Source organism: Lepisosteus oculatus, chromosome 29, assembly GCF_040954835.1.
Source record: "Lepisosteus oculatus isolate fLepOcu1 chromosome 29, fLepOcu1.hap2, whole genome shotgun sequence".
In the NCBI taxonomy this organism is placed as follows: Eukaryota; Metazoa; Chordata; class Actinopteri; order Semionotiformes; family Lepisosteidae; genus Lepisosteus; species Lepisosteus oculatus.
This window is the reverse complement of record NC_090724.1, coordinates 6,320,795-6,346,495: the sequence shown is the minus strand read 5'-3', so window position 1 is coordinate 6,346,495 and position 25,701 is coordinate 6,320,795. Positions and strand designations below refer to the sequence as shown.

General features: G+C 46.5%; 2 protein-coding genes across 6 annotated transcripts; one reads left to right on the top strand and one right to left on the bottom strand.

The window, feature by feature from the left end:
* Positions 1-20,965, top strand: cers4a (ceramide synthase 4a). The gene is made up of 11 exons (XM_006639846.3): positions 1-245; positions 2,303-2,548; positions 7,196-7,313; positions 9,741-9,859; positions 10,585-10,642; positions 11,079-11,129; positions 13,530-13,622; positions 14,886-15,014; positions 16,530-16,636; positions 17,104-17,260; positions 17,899-20,965. Exons 2-11 carry the CDS (start codon positions 2,376-2,378, stop codon positions 18,106-18,108), a joined length of 1,215 nt encoding a protein of 404 aa, XP_006639909.3. The 5' UTR covers positions 1-245; positions 2,303-2,375; the 3' UTR covers positions 18,109-20,965.
* On the bottom strand, positions 20,760-25,701 carry LOC102697712 (kelch-like protein 23). 5 transcript variants are annotated; one of them, XR_001480578.2, is made up of 4 exons: positions 24,661-25,701; positions 22,920-23,331; positions 21,922-22,291; positions 20,760-21,292 (listed from the first exon to the last, which is right to left on the bottom strand). XR_001480578.2 is itself a non-coding variant. In XM_015365280.2 (4 exons), the coding sequence occupies exons 1-3, from the start codon at positions 25,643-25,645 to the stop codon at positions 21,988-21,990; spliced, it is 1,701 nt and encodes a 566-aa protein (XP_015220766.2). In that variant the 5' UTR covers positions 25,646-25,701; the 3' UTR covers positions 20,760-21,292; positions 21,946-21,987. The 5 variants fall into 5 exon arrangements, 4 of the variants coding, with proteins under 4 accessions (XP_015220766.2, XP_015220765.2, XP_069042056.1 ...); XM_015365280.2 differs by having other exon boundaries at positions 21,946-22,291; XM_015365279.2 differs by having other exon boundaries at positions 22,006-22,291.

Sequence of the window (25,701 nt, the reverse complement as noted above, 5' to 3'; positions counted from 1 at the left end):
CTCCAGGAACTTTGTTTCCTGGAGGGGGTCAGCGGTCGGCTTCTGCTTTTCCTCTGCTCCTGGAGATTGTGTTGCCAGGGGGTCAGGGGAGGTGTGTTTATGGAGAGAGGGAGGTGGTGTCTTCTTCCCGTTTGGAGGGTAGCGACGGGACCGGAGGAGTGAGGGGGGAGAGAGCCGGAGTCGACCGGCGTCGCTCGGGCTCTTCCCGCGAAGCCGCCTGACCGCCCGCACGGAGGACAGCGCAGGTTAGCGGAAACTTGATTTTTTTTTCCCCACGCAAAAAAAGACAAAATAATGCATCTTTAAGCGTTTCTCCTTCCCTCCTTTCATCTCGTATAATTGAAAACGGCTCAGCGGGAGTTTAAACGTGAGACATATTCGAAAGAAAGGCGCTTTAACTTCAGACAATTTCAAATGGGTGAACGGGGAGCGTTTGTTGCACAAATACCATAGGAAAGATACTTCTTTTTTTGGGGGGGTGAAAAAAATAACCCAGTTTTGGGGGGTACTGTTTATGCCTATTTGATCACAAAGATGTAACCTAAGGAGGGTTTACGTTTTTCACGGTTTCACAAGTGAATCTAGTCAAATTATGTTATGAAAATACTGGAATGTTTTCAGTGTCGTAAAATAACAAAACGACTCTTATTCTGAACATTGTTTCCGACCTTATTAAAACAAATATTGGGGGGAAAAAGTCTCAATATTAGCCTTCCTGACAGTAATCTTAAAAGGTAGCTCTTGGATATATTAACTAAGCTATGATGACAGGTACAATCTCTTGTTTTTTTTTACTTTGACTTGTGAACTAGACATTGCTGAGTGTGGCTGGGGTAGTGTAAAATACACGATTTTAGTCTCCAGGTCTACTGACGATGCTCTACTTACTTGAGAGTATAGTAGCATGTGTCGTTTAATTATCCACCTACTGCGAATTCGTGCATTTTTACTATTAATCTCTGCGTTCGATAGAGAGCCCAGTGATAGCTGAAGCTGTCCCCTGTGGTTCATCTGGCAGTGTTCTGCTTCCCCGAATGGAGCTGGACATGTCGGACGTGGTGCACTTGTCTCCCTCCCTCACACCGTTTTCCTCTGTGAGGTGCAGATGCGAACGACAGACCTGCGCCGGTGGGATGGGCGAGTGTCTCCAGGTTTAACCGAGAAACGAGGGGAGCGTTTTGAATCACCTGGGGGTGGGCACGCTACAGAAAGGGGCGCGTCTGGACACCCAGTGAAAGATGTGTCATATTTGTCGACACAGTAGGAGAGCGTCAAATGAGCCGGAAGTGGTGCCTTTTTGCCTGACTGGCCCGCTTAGCTGAGCACCGCAGGAGACGGACGCTCATTCTTTCGTGATGCTTCTCGGGTGGGCAGGAGGGATACGTTGCTTTAAAGACGATACCCCAGAAAGAGAGCAGAGGCAAGCATTCTTGGGTGACGAAACTGTCGCCAGGGGACGTCAGAGGTCAGGCCAGAGAAGCTGGAAGATGACCAAATATGGGTCTTATCCCCTTTTCACCTTAAGAAAATACAGCGTTGATACAGTTAGAAAACTTTCGGAGATAGCATGCTGGGCAGGTCTATTTTTCTTTGACTGCGATATGGGGTGGAGAGAGTGGAGTGGCGTTGAGAGCTTTGCACCATGGGTAAAATGACTTCAGAAGATTATAATCGGCCCTCCGGGGCCGGAATTGACCAATATGGAGAATTTCAATTCTCATTTCAACTGTGCATCTCAGAAAGGAACGCTGCCACCTCCACCCCCATTGTCTTCCCCGGGAGTGTGATGAGACCAGTGTTGACACTGGAATGGAAGTCTGAGCCCTCCTAAAGCAGGCAGAGGAGGAAGCGATATTTGGTATGGAACAGCACTAGGTAAAAACCAATCCAGCATGAACAAGGACCTCTTGCAGTCCTAGAAATAAACCCAGTAGGATTTGCCCCATGATGCACGCTATCAGGTTGCTGTGTAATGGGAGGAAGGTGTCTGTCCACACGGACCCAGCTAATTTGCCTCTGCAGCTGCTGCAGTAAATACAGCTGAAGCATTTTGGTGTTCTGTATTCCTGAGAGCTACAGTATCAATCCCCTCTACACTCCCTCCCTTCCCAGTCCAGTTAGGTATCCCTGGAATGTGTCGTAGGCGATGCACTAGAGCTGCTTTTCTTTCTGTTGCGCTCGAGGGCACATTTTGACTATCGGCTGTCTGGGGGGGGGGGGCTGGGGGGTGCATGGCGTGTCACCTGTGGCAGCCAGCATTGTGGTTTTGAGCCGAGCCAGAGGCAGTCCTTCCTACTTCCAGGCTGCTCGAGTATCCCTGTCCCTCTGATGCAAGCCGTGGGCCGGGCAGCTGTGATCGGGTGCCCTGCCGCAGGATGGAGGCGCTGTTGGACCAGTGGCTATGGCGTCACGAGTACTGGCTGCCCCCCGGCATCACCTGGAGGGACATGGAGATGAGCCAGGGGGTGCGCTACCCCCTTCCCCTGGACCTCCTCCTGAGCCTGCCGCTGGCCCTGGGGTTCATCGGACTGCGCGTCGTCTTCGAGAGGTAAGCGGGGGCGTGGGGTGGGGGGGTCATTCCTAGAGTCGACCCCCCCTGAGCTCAGCGTGAGGAGGGTGGCATTGCTGCCACATCATTGTAAAGTCTGTACCAGTTCAGAACAAGTTTGTATTAATAATAATAATAATAATAATAATGTATTATCTAAACTCTTAAAGGTGATATATAAAAGTTTATTATTAATAATATATAATTATTATTAATATACAATATTATTAATAATAAACTTTTATATAGTGCCTTTAAGAGTGGCATCTCAAAGTGCTTTACAGTACAACAACAAAAGAAAAGAAAAATACGTGAAAAACATGCAATGAATCTACCAATGAGAGGGGGTAGTACAAGGAGGTACAGAATACAGTTTCTTCCCACAAGCTGTCAGATTACTGCACTACACCCATACCACTGGCTCACACTGATGTGTTTTTTTCCCTCACACTGCGTGTCTGACTTTCTTTTATTTAAGTGGTATGGTATTTCACTTTGTTGTTGCTGCTGCTGGTCTGTGTTTGTTTTGGGGGGGATTCCTTTAATGTCTTTGTGCTGGAGCAGACATGCAAATAAGCATTGCACTGCACTTGTGCATAGGACAAATAAACTGCACTGAACTATGGTAGGAGCAGAGGGCCCCGCAGAACAATTAACGAATTGTTTACTTAAGCACAGTTAAGTAAAGGCCCTTCTAAAAAAAGAGTCTTGATTTGAAATTGCGCAGGGAAGGTGACTCTCTTGTATCCCTGGGGATAGAGTTCCAGAGTTCTGGGGTGCAGCAGGAGAACGAAGGCTGCAAGTTGGGGAATAGGATGATAGCAGTCGAGACAGGTGATAACTGCTTTGCCTATGGGGCAGCACAGTGGTGCAGTGGTTTGAGGTTGCCTGATCCTCTCAGCTCTCTCAAATTGGTCTCCTTTGCAGGTTAGTATGAACGAGTGGGGACTGGAGCTGCAAGGCTTAAGATTGTTTAATCACTGTTGGCAAATGCATTAGAACCCCTGCAGTGTTTTTGTGTAAAAAAATATACGGCTTGCAGCACGGGGACACAGTGGTGAGCATCGCTGCCCTCACAGCACTGGGGCCCTGGGTTCCTGTCCTGGGGTGCTGTCTGTGTGGGGTTTGCATGTTCTCCCTATGTTCATGTGCACTTCCTCAGGATGCTTTGGTTTCCTCCCACAGTCCAAAGACATGCAGGTAGATTGATTGGCATCTGGGAAGACTGGCCATGGTGTGAGTGTGTCTGTGTGTACCCTGCGATGGACTGACATCCTGTCCCGGGTGTGTCTTCCTTGTGTCCATTGCTTATTGGGACGATCTACGGCTTCCCCGCAGTCATGTCCTGGATGCATCGGATAGAAAAAGGACGGATGAATGACCTTTTCTGAAACGCAGATCTCAGCTGAACCAGGAGACCGGCACCATGTTGCGTTTTCTGAGGTTGTATGTCCTTCGCTTGGCTCTTCCCAGTGGTTTGAGGCAGACGTCTCCTCCTAGCATGGTTACGGGCCACCAGCCAAGCAAACACGACACAAAAGAGGAACCTGAGTGACTGGGGGGGGCGGGGGTGGGGAGGTAAAGAAATTGCCACAGGATAAGAGAAACAAGCAGAGGGAGGTCTGAAACCCGATGCAAAGGTCCCTGCTTGGATTTGCGTATTTCTCCTCTCTCGCATTTACATAACGAGAGGGACGTCCTCAGACAGAGAGAGGGTGTGGGAGTGTTCCAGTGCCCTGCCAGTAGACAAGCCAGTGAACTGGCTCATGCAGCAGAAATAAAGCTGATCAAGAATCAGTTTAATGTCTTCTGCTCTGTTGTGCCCTCCTAACGTTTCTCTGTACACCATGCCTGCAGCAGAGATCCTCCCCACAGATCCTTTTGCTGCACAGACATTCACAACACTTCCCCGACTGGAGGTGACCTGCTCAGAGAACTATCACTGTGCGTCTGAATTAGCAGCTGACCCATAGCTACAGCACCGCTGTGCAGTTGTTCACCTGGACAGAGCTGTTCAAAGGGGAAATGTAGTCCCAACTGCTCAGATCGGTTATTAAATCTTGGAAACAAAATAAATTAACTGATGTTCTAGACAAATTTTACAACTTTCGAGCTAAGCAAGAACTCGTGAGCTTTGTGAAAGTGCCGTTAGTTGCCAAGTTGTGGTAAAGTGTTGTTCTCACTATGGGCGAGAGTGGGAGTTTGTGCAAACTGTGACCTGAAGAGGCCCTTCCTGCTCACTAGTCACTGCAACGACTGATGTAATGTGATGTATTAGCGCATAAGTACAGGTTGTGCAGAAGACATTTCACTGTAGAAATGTTCCAACATGATTTGCAAACAGAGTTAACAAATAGTATTTGTCGGCAAAACTTCCAATTTAGAAGGTTTACAACTTCTAAATATTTCAAGAGCGATATTTCAATTGGATTAAAAGAGATGTATTTACAAGCCTGATAATAGGGTAATAGAGCCGCTTCACATCACTGGGAAGTTTTGTTGCCTCGTGTTGAATTGCAAAATAAGGTGCTGCACATAACTGGAAATTTAATCTATTCGTGATGTAAATTGGAGGTTTTACAAGTTGCTTTATGAATTGGCTTCATTACTCTGCTCTCCTCCCCACTGAGAGCTGATGTGTGGGGAGCGTTCTGGCGCACTATGGCTGCCGTCGCATCATCCAGGTGGGGCTGCACATTGGTGGTGGTGGAGGGGATCCCCATTACCTCTAAAGTGGTTTGAGTGGAGTGTCCAGAAAAGCACTATATAAGTGTAAGCAATTATTATTATTAATTATTATTATTATTATTATTATTATTATTATTACTACTACTGTGTACATTTTACTTTTCTTGCGGTTAGAAATGCACTCATCAATGCTGATTCTAACTCTGAAATAAAAAAATTAGTGTTGCAGTTCCCCCTTTAAGTTGATGCCCTGGCCTTGATCCCGAGAAAACTGACCTTGGGATGAATTGTTACCACCCACCGGGGCCTGTGAACCACAGGCTGTCAGCGTGTGAGGTTAGAGCCGTGTTGCCGTGTAGCTGTAGAGACAGCAGGTGCGAGGTGGGTGCCCACTGGGAGAGCCGCAGTCCTGCACAAACAGATAGGACAGGAGCAGCTGCCTGGGTGTCTCCTGTAACCGGAGCCTTTTCTGTTCGCGGTCTCCCATCTTCTCGTCAGACACTCTCTGGGGCTGATTATTGTGCTTGGCTGCACCCAGGATTGAGTTCCGTAGGGCTGCCAGGCACACGTGCTGCAGCTCTGCTTCTGCTGTTGCCTCCTGCACACACCCATTGCATGGTGCATGGGACAGCTCAGGTCTCCGAATGGGGCAAATTATCCCGTCTTTAAAAACCCTCCTTGCTAGGCATGGTGTGAGAAATCTGCGTGCAGGAGCCCAGCGGGTGGAAAGTTCCGGGAGACACAACGGCCCAAGGTTGCTTGTTCTGGGAAATGGTCAAATGCCGAATGCGGAGAGTGGGAGCTACCGTAGGTGATTATCATTGCTCTGACTGAGGGGTGGGCATTGTGGTGTTGTGTTGAAGGGGAACACAAAGGCTGTTTTGATATTTCAGGGATAGACAGAATTAGCTTTGATGAGTGCATTTGAAATCCTACTGAAAGTCAAATGTACACAGTAACGTGTAAAACATCACAAAATAGACAACACTTCCAGGTATGTGCAGTGCCAGATTGCTGTCATTGCTTTTCAAAACGAGGCAACAAAACATCTGGTGAGGTGAGGCGGCCCTATTGCATCGGAAATCTCTTTCCCATCCAACAGATGGATGTGAAACAGAGGTATTGCTCCCTTTCCACTGCTCATTCAGCACCTTTTTCAGAACAGTACCGGACCCAAACGCTCATCCTCAACCCCTTTGTCTTCATGCAATGCCCATCTTTAGTAGTTGGAGACTAAAGGTCCAAAGTGAGTACTGGGATCCATGTGACCCAGGATCTTCAAAGGTACAGACAAAATTAACCCCTATTAAATGTCTTCTGAATCAACAGTAAAACACGCACCAGGAAACACAAATCAAAAACTAAGAGGAAGTGGATTTAAAACTATGTACAGGGCCCCCTTCTTTGTACAAAGAGTGGTGAGTATTTGGAACAATCTACCTAGCGTTATATAAATGTAAGGATGATGATGATTAATAATAATTTAATATTAGCCATGCCGTCAAAGCCAATATCCCGGCTCTTCCAGTAAATGGCTGGATGAGATTCTTAGACCAATTAGCTAATAGCTCCCAGATGAGCTATTTAATCCAACTTTTACTGAGCTGGACAATAAGACCACCATTGCAAGACCACCCACCTGTAACTTAGATTGTTTTATGACTGACATCCATGTGGGTTATGTTACAGCTGTGGCCTTCCTGTAGACTGGCTTAACCAAGGCCTTTGCCAAGGCCTGCGATACAGGGCTGAATGCATTCAGTTCACAGTGATACTTGAAAGAGCCTGGAGGCTTATTAGGCAAGCACTTCAGGCTTGATATAACAGAATCAGTTTACAAGACAGTGGCGAGCTTCACTGCACTACACTGCCTGTTCTTGTCATGGCTATTTTAAACTATTATATAGGTTTCTTAAGGGCACAAACGAGCCTGAGACTGTTTATTTCCTCCTTCCTCAGGCTAGTGGCTTTTCCTCTGAGCAGAGCGCTGGGAGTGAAGGACAAGATCCGGGTTCCAGTGTCTCCGATTCCTGGCCTGGAGGGCTTTTATAAGCAGCAGAAACGCCAACCGTCCCAGGTCAGTCCTGAAAGTCTGAAGGTAGAAAGTAAAGGTGTGTTGAATGAAAAGGCCCTGTGCTTTTTTGTAAGCATGTTTTTCTGGATGACAGAAATGCTCATGGTACATGGTTTCCTGAATGTACTTTTTTTCTTCTTTGGAAACCTGGTACAGCTGTCTGTAATGGCTTTATCGCTTTCATATTTTTTTTCATGCAAAACAGAAGAACATGGAGCTGACACAGTCCCTAACCTTCCCCTAACTGGCTCTTAAATTCTTCTCTAGCTACTTTTTAAACCTCTCAAACACCCCGTCCCTCACCATTTTATTTGAAAAGCTCTGTTTCCTAGAACGTTGGGTTCTGAGCTTGGCTCAGAAGGAGGCATTGTTTTCTGATTGCTTTTTTTTACGCCTTGAATGAATTTCTCTCTACCGAGAACAAGCCATTTGTTGAGCCTGTGATGGGAGGATTTGGCGTTGTCCTCGTTATCTCGCTCACTCTTCGGTTTATGTCGGTTTTCGTGTTGTGAAGTGTAAGAATGGAGTCTGCAGCACTTTAACCACAAGCACCGAGGCAGTTGTCGAACTGAAAAAGTGACGTGTCTGTTGGTTTCAGCCTCCGGAGCTTGTCTAGAGCTAGTTTTCCGTGCGGGGTTGTAACTTAAACCAGTGCACATGTCTGTCAGTTCCTCCGTGAGCCTTCAGCATGCACAGCTGCGTGAGTACAGGTATTGTTTTTGGGGTTTGCAGCATTACAGCTCATTTGCAAACCTCGCATTTCCCTGCTGCTGCTCCTGATAGCGTCTGTCCGGGCTAAAGCAGCTTCATTTCTATACTTTGCCAAGTAAGGCAATTGAGAACAAATTCTCATTTGCAGTGATGACCCCGAGAATGATGTACACAAGAGAGCATTTGCTGGGAATAATTGAAGTGAATTATCTTGGTCTGGAGTCCAGAACAGTAACTACAGCTATATTGTTGTTTGAATCAATATTGATTTTTTTAAATGGTGTTGAATACTGTTGCTGTTCAGGTCTCGATGAAAGCTCTTTTGTTTTTTTCCCTACTACCTAGATGTCTCCTGAACTTTCTGCAGATCTGCTATTGGGAATTACACTCTTCCCATTAGATAGTTTGCCTCCATTCCCTGGTGTTTTTTTAATTCCTGCCTTGTTGATTCAGTGGCCTGTGTTCAAGGATAACACGCATAAATGGAAAGGGAGGACTGGAGGGGTGTCTGCAAGCTGGTGAGAAACAATGAAACATTTGGCACCCATCGGTCAGTAAATCAGATTTATTACAGGGAAGCAGTAGGGAGTGCTTTGGTCATCGGATTCCAATTTGACTTTTCATCTAAATTGCCTCTTTATTCTACCGAAGCATTTAGTAGATTTTAAAATTACATCGTGGCGTGATTGTAGTGTGGAACAGCTAAGTGGTTCCAGGTTCAACTCCATGCTGGGATGCCTGAGTCTTGTGTGGAGTTAGCGTTTGTGCGCGTTTTAGGCCGCTCTTTACTCCCACAGACATGAAGTTTAGGTTTGGCTGATTACTTCAAATTGTCCCTTTACCGGTGTGGGGGCATTCAAGGTCCAGTGAGCACCTCCCACTAAAACAGCGGGTGTGAAGAGAGGCCAGGTGTAGGAACTCACAACAAATCGACTCACAACTTAACGTGGGGGTTAGGGATTTTGAATAGCACGTATAGTCCCATTTTACCCTATAACTCTTATACAACATCCTCACCTTTTCCAGTGGCGGTGCAAACTGGCAAGCTCTCCGAGTAATTAGAGGTCACAAAACGCACAATGGCTGTTTGGTAACCAAAGAACCTCTTTTGTAAAATGAGCTCGAGTGGATAGTAGTATATGTTACACGGGGATCGGGGAATTAAAGGTGCGAGCGGATTGAAAGAGCAATGAATTAAAACAGGGATCAAGCTCTTGCGGTAATGTTAGATACATGCTTGTACCATTTGCTGGTGTTATCAATCCTAGTTCCTCCAAGACAAGAGTCTTTGGTAAATAAAGCCTGTAGAGGAAAAAAAAAAAAACAGGCTGAAAAGCGAAAGGAATTCAGATTGTTATTTGACTCTGACTTCTCTTCTGAAGGCTTTAGGGTTCTAATCTATTGTCATTTGTCTGGTTTAGGGTAACGGCCTGGCAGTTTGATGAGACGGGATCATCTTACACTTACTGTACATAGACTATCATTTCAAATGTGTGTGTTGTTTATTAAAAATGAAACAGACACTCATACAGTAAATGTGCGTGAATCAAAAATAGTTTAGCATACATTTAAACTTTAGGCCTCCAGAAGTTGCTGTGTGTATTAAAAATATCTTTCTGTCTGGAATGCATTCATTATCCCAAGCTTTGTTTTTGTGTCGGGGTGCCTGTGTCCCCTCAGCTGTGGGCAAAGCCTTCAACCAGCTTCTTCTTTGCTCAGAGTGACCTGACCAGCCTGGCCAAGCAGTGTGACCTCCCCCAGCGGCACATCGAGGCCTGGTTCCGTCGCCGTAGAAACCAAGACCGGCCCAGCAACACCAAGAAGTTCTGTGAGGCGTGGTGAGTGCTCTTGCCTTGCCCTTTAACTTTTTGGGTCTGGAACAAAAATCTGGAATTACCCATGGTCCATCACACCCTGAGCAAGCAGCTTTTAACTTTTAACTTGGAAGTTTCATTTTTCAAGTCTGCCCTGGCCAAAGTGACGGCTATACAGTTTACGGTTTGTCTATCCAGGGTGGCAAAAATATTTTTAAAAGTCTGGTGTAACAAAATTGTCGGTTTACATATACCCAGCTACTGTTTAGAAACATAACATGTGTGTCTTGTACACAAATAATGAGCTTTTCTGCAACAGTGCAGGATTCTATGCAGAGTGAAACAAACTACATTCTCTCTGAGGACGTTTCTGTCCTTCACAATCGCACATTCAGAACTTTGATTTCAAAATGGTTCAAGCTAGACCATAAGTAGACGTGAACTGATGGCATTACAGCTGCTGAATATAGCGCTTATACCTTGAAGACTACTGCAACATGAGCGTCTTTTACTTGTGAGCACCATGCAGCTTTTAGGGAACAACATGGTTCCACATTTTCACTTTTGTTGAAAGTGAAATCGCAGCTCCTCAAACTATGAGGGGGGGACGAACACGTTTTCCACAGCGGTCTCTATACCTTAGCCAGTGGTCCCTCTGGCGAATCTGGGTGATGGTTGAAGCCACAGTAAGGTCTTCTGCAAAGTCTCCACCTTTTCCGCTAAGCAAACATCATCTGTTTCTTCCCCAGCTGGAGATTCACCTTCTACCTGCTCGCGTTTGGGGCAGGCCTGGCGGTTCTGATAGATGTGAGTGCTGGAAACTGGTGAACCCCTCTCCAGTCAGGCACCAAATCAGTGTGTGCTGCCCCCTGCAGGTAGACAGAGTAACCTACACTGCCTGGACTCGGCTCTCCGACACAGGAAGCAGAAATATTGTTTGGAACATCATTCATTACCTGCAATAGGGAAGTGGTATAGATATTAAAAATGTAATACAAAGACAAGCAGTAGAAATGCAGAAAATACAGCATGTTTTAAGATACTAAATTTAAGCTGAGCAGTTTCCTCTTCTCAAACTTGTTTTCACTCCCCAATATTAAGAAATTGCCTAAATGCAGTGATTGGCTCCCTACATCCACACAGCTCCTGCCTGCCAGTGCAACAAACCACTTGTTTATCCTGCAGACATGTTTTACAAAGGAAAACCAGATTCGGTTCTAATTCTTGTTTGTCCATCTTCTAGAAACCCTGGTTTTGGGATCAGACACACTGTTGGATTGGTTACCCCCAACAAGTGAGTGAAATTGAGTTTTCTGCCTTTCCAAGAGTCAGCTTGAGTGTTTTCTGAACTAGACCTGTTGTGGCAAGTTCCTCATGACTGTAGCACCATGGACTCAGGCACTTGTTTCTGAATCTGTCTTAATGAAAGTGATATCTACTTGACCGTGCCTTTTTCACCTTAACAGATCACTTCATCTCTCAGGAGATCTATTGCCTAGTGTGAGGTGAGGGCAGTTCACACCCAGGATTTTTAACGGGTTAAAGCCAACTCCTTCTCATTGGCTGTAAGACCACAGAAGTAGAAAGGCTTGGAATACCTGTTTAAATGTCAATTTCCAGTTCATTTTCTAGCTGGATAGAACGTGATTTCAAATTGTATATCATGTAGCAAAAGCAATTTGGGACAAGATGACTTGATTCTAAAGTTGCATCAGTGGCTGGGGTGGTCGATGTTTATTCTAAGGGCAACACCCTGTTCCAGATGCAAACCACAATTCCAAATTGATGTAGGGAAAAGATAAAATCATGTATGTCTATTTGTAGTCAAACATGAAACATGAAGTTTCCCTTTTTAAGGAGCGTTTTCCTTTTTCATGAAAAGCTTATGTCTGTGATATTTTAACAGTAAAAGGGTCAGAGAACTTCCTCCCTTTGTTCAGCCTGACAAAAGCTTGGGCATGTTCCGATGTCTCAGGGCTTTGAAAAACAAGCCCGATTAACTCACCCTTTTTAATAAACAGCCTTGAGCTCTGAGAATCAAAGACAGGCCCCATAAGATTTTATACTACAGGGAAGCAGAGCTGCGTCAGGCTCTTTTAAATGAAGCTAAATTGAATTCATGGCTCGTGTTTGCTGGTGCTTCGATTTGGAATTTAATTGCTCATCAAACAAAAGTTTTTCAGGCCAGGGGTTCTTCCGAGCCCTTTTCTGCTTAGGGGAGTGAAAGAACTAATATAGACTGAGGTCTAGAGTATTATTGGAGATCTTCTTTAATATAGGAGCTGTAAGTGGTTTTTATTTGCATGCTTGTTGCAGGTCCACCCTGATAAAGATATTTATTGTTTGAAATGGTTTGTCATCTTGTCACACGATTAATTTTTCTACGATTGTTGTTTTTTTGCTAAAAAAATGGAAGAGACTGTAGATGCACAGGGATCTAGTGCTGTACACTGGCTTTTATTTCCTGCATGTCCTCATTGTCAGGAAGGTGACGCAGGAGTTTGCACTAATCCTGAAACCAGCCAGAAATAACCCACAGAGACTTCCTCAGTCCTGAACCCTGGTATAAGCCCATTGAGAGACACGCAGTTACGCTTCTAATACTAATGCACACAGATAAAGAATGACCTTTAGAAGATATAACCAATATAAAAAACTGGCACTGCAGCACTCATTCCTGCTTTTAGTGCAGACATGTAATGCTGAAAATCTGTTTGCTTCTCATTTGAGCATTTTAACTGTCTGTGGTCTCTAGCATTCGCTACAGCAAGTGAGTGTAGGTGAAATCTTGCCCTTGGCTCCTCTGTCTCTGATTATTTTCTTGATTTCGTGAGCATTTATTTTGTCCTTTTCCAGCTGTCTTCCGTGGGTGCACCACGTCCTTAGCCCTTACCCTGCCTCGCTGCCCACCCCAAATAAAAGACCTGAGCAGAATTCCACTTCAAGAGGAAATGGAGTGTTTCTGTTTCCTATGGGCTTGAGGGGCAGGGCTGGGGTCTCATTCTGTGACAACCCCAACAATATAGCGTCTGTCCTAAACATCAGCACAGCCTTTTCACTGTGACTGCATTACAGAGGACGGATACAGTCTAGGCATGGACAACTGACAGAGGCAGTTTTTCTCTCCATTCTGAAATTAAAAGAACATAAGCACAGGTTACAATCGAGAGGGGGCCCTTCTGACCTGTCTGGGAGTTGGTTGTTAATTGATCCCAGGATCTCATCCAGCTGTGTCTTGAAAGCCCGCAAGGGTTCAGATTCTACCACATGGCCCAGGTATCTTGTTCCAGACACCCCACAAAGCCTTTGCTCCTGTTTTCAGTTGTAAATGCACTTTCACTAGTGACCCCTGGTGAGTTTTTCAGGCTGTCTTTTGAAGATTGACTTTGTCAGTGCCTTGGAAGAGCTTAAATCTGCGTATCGGGTCTTCTCTGCTCAAGAATAAAGAGGTCAGGGAGTTTATTTCTCTTCAGTACCATCCAGGACCCAATGGGTATGGTGAGGCTACAGCTCTAGTACAGACACCACGTCGCCACCCATGCACAATTTCTTCACAGCAGAAATCAGAATATGCAAGGATTTAATGAATTCCTCTGTTGTGTTGTGTACAAAAATAATTCTCCCTTTTCTGATTATGTGTTCCCTCCAGCTGGCAGTTCACTCAGCCCTTTGACCTCTCTCTCTCGCTCTGCAGCCCTTGCTGAATTGCCATTACTGGTACTACATGATTGAGCTGGGCTTCTACTGGTCTCTACTCCTCTGCATCTCTGTGGATGTCAAAAGGAAAGTAAGTTGCCTCCCTTATCCCCCACCCCCTACATGTGATCTTCGCCAAACACTACTGGTGCCCCTCCTGTTGAGCGCGAGACGCACTCTCGCCTCATAACGACCATTGTCTCCTCTAGCACAGTGGCCACCCCTTCACTGAAGTGTGATTCCCAAGGCCGTAGATTTATAGCTCCGGGGCGGTGGAGCGGTGGCCCTGTGGCTCAGGATCTGCGCCTGTGGCTGGAAGGTTGCCGGTTCGTATCCCGCAGCCGGCAGAGGAATCCTACTCCGGTGGGCCCCTGAGCAAGGCGCTTAACCCCAACTGCTCCAGGGGCGCCGTATAAATGGCTGAACCTTCGCTCTGAACCCCAGCTTCGCTCCCTGTCTGTGTGTCTCATGGAGAGCAAGTTGGGGTATGCAGAAAGACAAATTCCTAATACGTGAAATTGCATGTGGCCAATAAAGTGATCTTATCTTTACTTAACTGGGCTGTTGGTTTGGAATCTCCGGGCCAGTGAAACAGTGCCACCTACTGGCAGTTCCCTGCACAGACCCAGTCTTCCTTGGAACACAGGTGTGCAGCTCCTGGTCCCAGCAGATGCTCAGGTGCTCAGGTTTCACCAGGAGGGTTTATATAGTCAACAGCTGGAGACCTCTGCAAAGGATCATACTGCTCATGGGGTAGAATCAATACCTGGGGGAGCACTGCGACTGCAGTACTGGAGCTGTCATCCATCGCAGCAGCAGGGCAGGCTGGGTTTCGCCCGGTGGCGAGATGGGGGACCTTCCCTTGTCTTCCTGGTCTGTAACACCTGTGGCCAGGAAGAGCTTGCGAATCCGATAATCAGTCAGTCAGCTGGTGTGGCTCCTAAGCCCTGCAGGGACTGCAGTAATAGGGCGCAATGGGGCGGCTCATTCTGACCACGCTGCCTTCCTCCCGAAGGAAGTTTCAATCCCTGTGTGCCACCTGCACAGCCAAGGCACAGACTTGCTGTATGTGTGCCAAAGTCATGCTCAAACCCCCCATTCCCTTCATTCGGAGAGGGAATAGTAATAAACACACTTTATATGCATTTAGATTTAGATCAAAGTTGCCTAAATGCTCATGCTTCTACTTTTAAAAATAAAAGCTGTTACAAAGCATACGATGGCTTGGAATACTCAGAGTTTTCAAACCCTCAACAAGAGAAGCCGGCACTGTGGACCTCACCCACTGCGGTTAACCTTGTCCTCGTCTTGAGAGCCTCGAGTTACAGGTGGGCTGTTTTCTCTGTTCTTCCAGGATTTTAAGGAGCAGGTAATCCACCACATCGCGACCATCTTCCTGATCAGCTTCTCCTACTGCGCCAACTACATCCGCGTAGGCGCTCTGGTGATGCTGGTCCACGACTCCTCCGACTTCCTCCTGGAGGTGAGCCCAGCCTCGCACTTTCAGCCAACTGCTCCCAGTTCAGAACGGAAATGAAGAGCAGTACGGGCAGGTGAATGGGAGGGGGGGGGAGGTCACTGGTCTCGGGCACTTTTTCTGGTGATTAACTCCTCTTATTTACTTTCCCTGCCCTCTGCAGAAAGTTCTTATCCTTTTTTTCGTTTCGGTTTAAATGGGGTCCTGCCAAACTGGTAAGCAGTCTGCATACTCTTGTCACCTCTGTGCTCACTCTCTTTTATATAAATGCATATTGGTGTGGTTAATGTGTTAAGTCAGCCCAAGCACGTCATTACCCAGACAAAAATGATGAACGATGTTTTTATCACAGGTTTGATGGAGAATTAACCTTAACCTTGCCTTCTGCTCCCGTTAAGCGTTAATTAATTAATGCTTAGTAATACTCAGCATTGCTTAAGCATCAGGTTCCTAATGCATGATCTCAAACATTCATTGCACTTGTGCGTATGACAAATACACTGAACCGAACTTCTACCTCGTCGTTACCCTTGTAGCAGCTCCTTAGGTAATTAGCTGTCGTTGCTTCAGTAGTGTTTCCCTCAGTGTGTTTAAGCTCTGAACAGAATCTAATTTATTTTGCTTCTATAATTCCATTTTAATTAGGGTTCTTTGGACTTGTGAAAGGTGTTATTTTAAGCTTTCATTGTGATTATTCATTTTTGGCTTGGGCTATATCCAACTTTGTAAACGCCCTGCTGGATCCACTTAGCAACTGCTTCTATATCTAGATCACATAAAGACATCGCTGTGTGAACTGAATTCTGATCAACTCGGATGTTTCCCTTTCATTTAAAAGTACAAGGAAACAACCAAAAAACAGTAGCATTTCACTGATTGGTATAACTGAAGCTACCACAGAGCTACAATTGTCCTTTCCCCTGCAAGCCAATAAATCATTCATAACAACAGGTGTGAGTTCATCTGAGCCAGATGACTTCTGTGTCCTGGGGGACACATGTTGTGCTGGAACCAGTAAATGCTAAATGTCATCTGGGTGGTTTGGCAATAGCTGGTATTGTTTAACAATGTGTGCATTTGACTGGTTGACATTTGGCCCAACTTGCATGGTGGGTTGCTACTAATGATCTAATAAACTCCATCAAATCACTTCTACAAACATAGTAGTGGCCCCAATAATGGCCTGCTTGTTTGCTCTGCTCTCTCTTAATTGTGGATCAGTATCAGTATAAGCAACATAGTATCAGACTGATATTCCTATAGTACTTACTTATACCGCTTGTAAGATGGCAACAGGTTCAGACAAAATGACAGCCCTTCTCTGGTCCACATTCCCTATAAAGCTGTGGGTAATGAGCTGCTGCCCTCAGTTGCTGGAAGACAAACTGACAGAGGGTAGATCCTCTGGGAGAATTTGTCTGAACCTGCTGCCCTCTTTCACTCGGTGTGATTTCTTCGTCTGCTTTTGTTGTTGGGGTGCATCGTGGTAGTGACTCTGCACTGTATCTGCTTTCTCCGCAGTCCGCCAAGATGTTTAACTACGCAAACTGGAAAAAGACCTGCGACACCCTGTTTGTCATTTTTGCGGTGGTATTTCTGGTCTCTCGACTTGTGGTGTTCCCCTGCAAGTTAGTACTTTTGATTTTAGAGCATCCCCTCATGACGTTCAGGAATGCGGTGCCCTTTCAGCATCTATGCACAAAACCTGCTATCCTAAATGCTGCTTTTGCTTCGGCATATGCAGAACAACACTTCGAAACTGATACCTGTACTCCTAGTAAACCATAAAAGCACTGAACACTGCATATGGTTTACAAGTGTGCATTCTGTGCTCTGTGTATGTTTGAAGATATTATTTCTAGTGTAGAGCAATGGTCAGATCTCTGGAGTGTTGGTTTAAAGCCAATGTAGAGACATAACTGCTTTATCCTAAGGCAAGGTACTGTACCCAGATTCCTCCAGAAGACCCCAGGGCTATAAACTGGCACCCGTATTTGTGTAATGGTAACCTCTGTAAGTTGCTATAGGCTGCTGTTCCTAATCATGCTGTTCATGGCTACATGAATAAGCACACTGTCTTCCCTTCTGTTCTTAGAGTGATCCACACTACTCTCTTCCTGTCCATGGAGGTCTTCCAGCCTTTCTTCGGCTACTACTTCTTCAACTTCCTCCTGCTGGTGCTGCAGGCGCTCCACGTCTTCTGGGCCTGGCTCATCCTGCGCATGGTCTACAAGTTCGTCTTCCTCGGCAAGGTAGGCACCGCCACCCGGATCTAGCTTGGCATTGCACAAGAACCCCGTTGTTAACCATGTGCGCAGCCCGGCCTGCATTTGTAGACCTGATTGATTTCCACGAATCCCAAGCCTTCACCTGGGTGATGCACAGCCAGCTGCTACCCTGCAACAGCAGCTCAGGTGGGCAGGTGCAAAATTCTATTGATTAAGCGGGATGTTTTAAATAGTTATATGACAATCGAGCAAACTGAGCAGGCACAAAGCTGATTGAAGTGGCCTTGATTGAACAGCTCATCTATAGAGTAGCACCCCTTAGTTTTTGCACACGGAATTCTGAGTCAGGATGTCCTGCAACACACCTCTTTACAGCAGCAGACTGGGTGTGCTTGGGCGCCTCCCCTCCCAGTACTCCCAGTTCTGCCCATCCTCCGAGATCTCTGGAAGGGGGGAGTGTTTCCTATCCAGCAAACCTGTTATTTCCAGACAGGGAGGATATTGTGCACCCTGTTTCTTATCATGAGAGAACATGCTAGCTTGCCAAACCCGCTTCACAAACGCTAGCTTTACGAGGGCTGAAGAGGCGATAGGATACTGGCGATGAGGATACTATGGAGCGCGGGGGATGGCCTTCGAGTAAGAGGACTCCTGTCCCGCAGGTGGAACGAGACGAGCGCAGCGATGAGGAGGAGGAGAGCGGCGACGACGGCCGCGAGGAAGGAGGGGCGCCGGAGGGGGACGAGAGGTGGTGGGAGGAGAGGAAGGGAGCCCTCGACTCGAAGCTGACAGCGCTGGCCGACAGCTGTGTCCTCAACAACCTGACCAATCAGAGGAGCAGCGCAGCCAGCAGAATGCCTAAAGCCCGATAGCGCTGAGGCCCTCACCTGGTGGGAGGCTGAATCTATTCTGTAATTAGACAAATGGGTATTTTAGCTGATTTTGTTTTTTTAAAAAGGATTTTACCCTGTTGTTCTCCTTATACATGCACATGAGGTGGTCTGTTCATAACTTCAGATTATTTAGTCTGATATACTAACAGAAATTGTAGGTTTCCTGGCAGTTCTTTACTAACGGAGGTCATCTCTGATATCGTATAAGGAAGGTTCAACAAGGATTCAAAGACCATACTGGCTGATTGTTTTCTGTTTTTCTTTAGAAAGCACTCAATACAGAATATTTTGCATTGTTTGGGTTGGGTTTAGGTTATTGTTGGGTTTAGGTGGCCGTTTTGTTAAGTTTTGTATTTTGTTTAAAAAAGATTAATGAAAGATGTGAAAAAAAAAAGTTTTTGGCAGCTGAACAAATTAGAAACCATGAACACAGCTAAGATTGTGAATACCTGAAAGGAGTTTCATAGATGAAGTAGTCAACAATGACTGAAGGAAAAGACAGTGTACTATGTGCTGATTAATATGACTAAAAAGATAAATCTGTATATTTATACTGCTTGTGTTCTAAAAGATTTTCTAAGTAGGTTATTTTTACATGCCTGTGAACACATCTGTGAAGTCCATCATCTTTGAACACAGAAAAGCTTTCTATTTAATATTAGAAGAAAATATAAAGTTTGCAAACATGTGTAAGGCTACCTCATGGTAAAAGTAGAGGTATAATAGTCTGTTGTTTCCACCATCTTTTTATAACATTTAGAAAATGACTTTCAAGTTGATTTCATTTTAGGGATCAATCTAACGTCTTTAATTAGGCAATTGGTTTAGCTCAAGGCTCAGTGTGTGTTTGGGGTTCATGAGTAGATGACCTTTTTTAAATGGCTGAGAGCTATTTCAGAACTTCATCAAATGAGGTAAACATAGATGATTTGTATAGCTCTATTAATGGACATGCTCTTAGAACAAAACTCAAATAGCTCATCTTGTTTTTTTCCTCCTGTGTGATCCAATATCACTTCAGGGCTGATCAGGTCATACCCCACTCCCCCTAGTGAAGTTCCAGGCATATTGCATCACCACTGTCCCCTGCCAATATGAAGCAGTGTTACTTCATTGAGGACTGGGGTACTATGCTGAATTCATAGACGACATAGCCTAGCAAACCACAGATGCAAACAACAGATATTTTAACCTCTCTTCTCTAGTAATGAAACATGCTTTGTTGTTGCGACCAAGTATAGAAGCACATTCATGACCTCTGGCAACCCCTCACAAATCTGTGATAACTTTGAGGTCCAGGGACATTGCACACACAAAAAAAAAACGTTTTAAAATGGATTTTTGCATACAAACATTGTTGGACTGTCCCTTCCCTCATTCTAGCAGATCATTTAATTTCTTATTTTCCCAGCATTTCAGATTCCGCTAGCTGATGTGGCCTTGAAGAGAACATAGAGGACCTCAAACTACGTGAGCACTATTTTACAAAAGAATGTTTTTCCCTTATTTCCTAGAACATTTTTCTCATTTTAGAGCAGGGACAACAGTAGGATATCATTGTTTTTTTTTATATCAACTCAGAATCTTTTGAGGGAACTGCAACGCTATTTTTATATGTCAGGGTTAGAAAGAATCAGCATTAATGAGCGCATTTCATACCGGAATGAAAGTTAAATGTACGCAGCAATGTGTAAAACCTCCAATTTACATTAAAAAATAGATAAAATTTCCAGGTAGGCAAAGCACCATATTGCAGTGATTGTGATTTAGAACAAGGCTACAAAATTTCGGTGAGGTGAAGCAGCCCTATTACATTGTAAACAAGCAGGCTTGTGAATACACTGTTTTTAATCCAATAGAAATACTGCTCTTGACTTCCAGACAGTTTTGCCAACAAATACTACTTGTTAACTCTGCATGCAGATCATGTTGGAACATCTCTGCGGTGAAATGTCTGCTGCACAACCTGTACTGTATGAGTCATCACAGGGACTAGTGAGCAGGAAGGGCCGCTTCACGTCACAATTCTCGCGAACTCTCGTTCTTGCCTGTGGCGAAACCAGAGGTTTGCAACCACATGACTACTGTACAGGACTTTCATAAAGTTCATGATTTTGTGATGAATTCGAAATTGGTCAAATTTTGTGATACTGTCAGATTTTGTTACCGATATATAATAACCAATACAAGAAATTGGAACTGCCGTTCGTCTTTAATGAGTTCCAGTTGTGCAGGGGCTAATAAGCGATCTTCTTTCGCAAAATATCAGATATAGGTCAGAGTCGATTTTACTATGCTTGCAGACCTCAGTACCTGAGCAATTCCGTAAGTGATTTTAAATTATTGCATGTACAGTATATGGGAGACTGAAATGACTATGTTTTTGACCCAGGAGAATGGCATTGATATGCCTACAGTTCAGTGCTGATCTACAATTGGTCTGAACCAGTCCCTCATTTATTGCCATTAGTATGGCTATTAGCCTTTTGTATTAAATATGTAGCATATTTTATCTTTTCATTATTTGTTTGAAACTGTAAGTGCGATTGCACAGAACTGAGAAAACAGTTTCCATAAAAGTTAACCTGCCATACATTTCCAGGATACTTTGAAAATCACATTAACATGTGTATGACTGAAAGAAAATGGTACAAAATGTACTACGTATTTATTAATAAAAGGGCTCTGGGAGAACTCTTATTCTGCCAATAACATACGAGTCAGCCTGTCAGCTGTGCAGATGGAACTAAGCCGTATACCCGTTCATCTGTGTTTGTAGCACTGCATATACGTTGCCTTCCTGACCATCTTAATATTAATAAAGACATTTAATCAATCTTTGTGTGCTTTTATTTCTGATGAGGTTATACAGCCCTATGTTGAAGTGTTTCATGAACAGTCTGTCCTCAGCCAGCCTCATATTTATACACTGCTGTGCCAATGTTTTCATTGTACTGCCCTTTTTAATCAGTGATCCCTTCTTTGTGGAGGAACAGCTGTAATTTCAGTCCATTTTGTTTTGTCCCTTCTTATTGGCTGCTCAAGTACTGTATCCCTTGCTTTGTGATCCAGGTGGAAAGATTTTGATCGGCGTGAATTAAATTGGTTTCATTCTACATTCACCATCAGATGAAAAGCTTGGTTTCTTCTCACCCCAAGGAATCTGTATTCAAAAGAATCGAAGTTGTGATCAGAGTAGAAAACAACTGGAGGCTTTGAGTAAATTGTCAGGTGCTCACGACGCATACAGTAAATCAGAACTCCTGTCTGTGTCTGAGGTGTCAAAGACTCACACAGCTGTGTAGCTCGTCACATGTAGCAACCTTCTCTGGTGGTGTAGGAAGAAACCAAAAGCTATTTGTGTTTAAATGCAAAGTGTTGCACCTGAGTGAGTCTCCAGAGCACAGGACGTTCTGAAGCCAACACAATACTTAGTAGGAGGCATTTTAGCCTCCCTGACTCCAACTGAAGTCCAAATGATTTTAGCTACGGTGAGCTCGTAGAAAAGACATTTCATTGCCAGCAACTACTGCTGCATGCTGTATTGTTGTGCATTTGATAAATAAACTTTGACTGATAAACACTGACTATTTAGGATAGAACTAGTAAAAATAATAGACTTCAGAAAACTAAGGGGTGAAGTATACATTATCTTCTGCACAAGCACTCAGCATTTGACAATGCATCTTATCTGAATGCAGATGTCCGGTAACATACAGAAGGTCAGTGTCCGAGTCTGAGGTTCAACCAAGAGACTTCTGGTGCCAAGACTACTGGACCGGCTTGACTGACCTCACTGGCCGCTGAAATGGACACCTGTAATGGACGTCTTCTGAAGTCCCCTTGTCCCTGCTCTTGTCAGACGGTGACTCTCACAGTGACACAGCCGTGGATGGGCAGAGGGCATGGCAGGGCTTCCTCGATTTCCATGCATGTGTCCGTGTAGGGGTCCAGCAGCACCATGTTGGGCAGGGCCCGGTTCCCCCTCCGCTCCCCCAGCAGGTACACCTGCCCGCTGACCGCCGAGCAGCCCGTGTAGAACTTCCTGTCCAGGCAGACCTCCTCCAGAACTGTCCACTCGTCCGTCTCCACGTCCAGCCGCAGCGCCTTCCCTCCGAACAGGTAGAGGGCGCCGTTGAGTACCGTGGCCAACAGATCGTACCTGGGAAAACACGTCCTCACTAATGATGAATTGCTGCAACAGTCATTACAGGTAAAATGGACTGCAAGGTGTTGTCTCACTATGCTCATTTCTAGACTTGATTTCCTTTGTATTTGTTAAACAGCAGTCATTTTATACAGTACATTACAGTACAACTGAAATCAAAGCCCAGGACCTATTAAGAGCACTTTAAGTCTTTTAAAAAAATATATTTCCAAATCATCCAAACATAATGAAGCATTGGGTAAGTGGTTAGTGTGTGCAGAGAGAACAATGCACCATTTTCTTTTTGCAGTCAGCTAGAACCACTTTATGGGCAGCACTGCATCTGGAAGAGTAATCAGGCAATAGCTCTGAGGGCAATGCTATTTTGTTGCAGACTAGTCGCCAGGGTAGGCAGGATATTTGTAAAAGACACAAGCTTGTTTTTAAGCCACAGTTTAAAATAAATGAGGTAGGGTTTTTTTCCCCCTCTCTCCTTGATTAAAGAAGCCCCTTTTGTTTCTGCCCGAAGAAGGAAAAGCATAATGTGAAAAGAGCAGAACTCATGTGTCCATAGCTGGAAATGAACAAGGTGTTTTGGGGCTAAAAGCGTCAATGCCACCCTGGCTCATGGGGCATGGCATACCTTGGCAGGGGTGAGTAGGAGACCACATCCCACTGGTCAGTCAGCACATGGTACCTCTGGATGCCACTGTACACGTCTCCATTCTCATCCAGGCCACAGGCCACATAGATACAGGGGCCCATGCTGACCGCCGCCGCCCTCTCCACTGCCCGCACCATGGGGCTGCAGCTCCGCCAGCTGGGCTCCCCCATCAGCAGCCTCTCCACATCCGCCACCGGCCCCGCGTCCATGCTGCCCCCCAGGACGAACAGCTCCTCCCCCCGCCCCACGGCGCAGTGGCTGTGCCGGGACTTCAGCAGCGGGGGGCCCTCCACCCAGCGGCCCTCGGCGCAGAGGAACACGTGCACCCAGTCCACACTGTACCACACCACCTCATCAAGGAAGTAGCCCCCCGTCACCACCACACTGCCCCCTGCAGGACAGGAAGAAAACAACCACAAGCGCAGGCACAAGTAATTGATAATTTCTTACAATTATATAGCATTCCACTCATCAGCCGATGGGGACTCCCCTCCACCACCACCAGTGTGAAGCCCTACCTGATGATGCAATGGCAGCCAGAGTGCGCCAGTCCGCTCCCCACACACCAGCTCTCAGTGGGGGAGGAGAGCAGAGTGATGAGGCCAGTTTAGAGAGGGGGATTATTAGGAGGCCATAACTGGTAAAGGCCAGGGGGAAATTTGGCCGGGACCCTGGGGTAACACCCCTACTCTTTTTGAGGAACACCCTGGGATTTTTATTGACCAGAGAGAGTCAGGACCTCGGTTAGTTTCCCTGTCGCTATACTGGAGCATTAAGATCCACATAGTCTGCAGGGTGAGCGCCCCCTGCTGGCCCCACTAACACCTCTTCCAGCAGCAGTCTTAGTTTTTCCCAGGAGGTCTCCCATCCAGGTACTGGCCAGGATCACATCTGCTGGGCTTCAGTGGGCGGCCAGTTGTGAGCTGCAGGGCGATACGGCTGCTGGCAAGTGGAGGTAGCACTACAATAATTATTCTGCATTAGTCTTTGCATCTTTAAAACAAGAATAATCTTAAGATTTCTTTTAGGTTAAATAGCACACAGTTCAGACCAAAACCTATAATTACAATACATATTTTCCCAAATTAAAAAAAACTGCCATAGAGACATCATTCATATCAAGCTCTAGATTTGCTGACCACCTCTGTGAATCCAAACAAGAAGGCACTGAGCGGCTGTTTCAGGACCGTTTAAAGACTTTCATGTCATACTTTCTTTCTTATTCGAGCAAATCACTGGATGCTTGCTGGAATTTGCAAAGTCAGCTGCACAGCCACAAGCAACAACAGCCTCCCTTTCAGCCAATCATCATACTTGGTGGGGAGGGGCTGCGTCTGCAACAACACCAAGACTATGAATACGGGGGTCTATTTCATCCTTTTTCTAATAATACGGGGTTTTGAGGGAGCCAGGGCCTAGCCTGGCAAGCAACGGGCACAAGGCAGGATACACACTGGACAGGACACCAGTCCATCACAGGGCAGACGCACAGACACACACCAGATGCCAATTAACCTACCAGTACTGTATGTCTTTGGGCAGAGGGAGGAAGCCCATGCAAATACGAGGAGAACATACATGCTGACAACACCCCACGATCAGAACGGACATTGAACTCGGGGCCCCAGCGCTGCAAAGCAGCAATGGTCAACACACAGAGCCACCATGCCGCCCTGCCTCTCATCCAACCGTTCACCAGTTCTGCACCAAAGGCCATTACCTACAGCGCCCACAGCGTACTGGGTGAGGTTCTTGCGCTGCAGGGGGGCACAGGGCTGCCACATGCCACTACGGGGATGGAATTGGTACAGCGCTTGCTTGCCACGGTCATGGGGGCCCCCCAGCACAAAGAGCGTCTCCCGAGCCCTCTTACGGGGCGCAGAGCCGAGAGCCGTCCACCTGGGAGGGGGCTGGGCGTCCAGCTTGCAGATGAGCCGGGCCCTGGGGTCCGAGCCCTTGACGCTGGCCAGCAGCTCGCCGAGGTAGGAGAGGGTCAGGCACTCGGGGCGCACGTGCCCCGCCAGCTCCAGGAAGTCGGCCTCGCGGCTGGGGTCGACCGTGGCCCAGCGCAGGATCACCTCGAACGCCAGGTCCTCCCGGGGCAGGAAGAGGTCGTCGCTGGACAGCAGGTCGGCGACGCTCTCCTTGGAGAGGTACAGGAAGTCCTCCTCGCACGCCAGGGCCGGCAGGTGGGTGAGAGCTACGCCCCGGGCTGCCCGATACAGCTCCAGACACCCAAGCTGCCAGGCGTAAGCCATCATGCCCAGGCAGTTACTCAGATGGAGCTCCCGCTCCAGGAACTTACAGCACAGCATTCTAGCCTTCTCCAGCTGCAGGAAGTCGGCCGTCTCCAGGATCCCCAGCACGTTCTGCCTGTCCAGAGGCAGCCTGGAGGTCTGTACAAAACCCATGAGGGCTCGAAACTCGGCCAAACCCACCCCCCGGATCTCGATTTGTTCCTCCGTGCTCTCTCGACCCCCACCGTAGAACAGGGCCCGAAAATAAGGGCTCACGCCTGCGAGCTGTTGCCGGTCCACCCGGAAGACCTCGGATCCTACTTGCAGCACTGTGTCGGGCTCCGCCTCTTCCCCCGGTTCCTGGACCGCACACGTACTTGCAGGGCTCACGCTGCCCACTTCCTGCTGGGCAACAGCGGGCGAGCTCAGGCCACAGGCCTCTTGCTCCTGCTGACCGCAGGCCGTCATCGCGCTGTCCACCTTGCTCCCTGCTCTCCCTCGGTGTCACACACGCATACATTGCT

Excerpts from the sequence above, each read along its gene's own strand:
- cers4a (XM_006639846.3), top strand. The coding sequence starts at position 2,376 with ATGGAGGCGCTGTTGGACCAGTGGCTATGGCGTCACGAGTACTGGCTG. Across the intron at positions 10,643-11,078 it reads GCCTGGCGGTTCTGATAGAT|AAACCCTGGTTTTGGGATCA; the intron begins GTGAGTGCTGGA and ends TCCATCTTCTAG. Across the intron at positions 15,015-16,529 it reads CCTCCGACTTCCTCCTGGAG|TCCGCCAAGATGTTTAACTA; the intron begins GTGAGCCCAGCC and ends CTTTCTCCGCAG.
- LOC102697712 (XM_015365279.2), bottom strand. The coding sequence starts at position 25,645 with ATGACGGCCTGCGGTCAGCAGGAGCAAGAGGCCTGTGGCCTGAGCTCG. Across the intron at positions 22,292-22,919 it reads TCCTACTCACCCCTGCCAAG|GTACGATCTGTTGGCCACGG; the intron begins GTATGCCATGCC and ends GTGTTTTCCCAG. Across the intron at positions 21,293-22,005 it reads CCATCCACGGCTGTGTCACT|ATTCCTTGGGGTGAGAAGAA; the intron begins GTGAGAGTCACC and ends TTTTGAATACAG.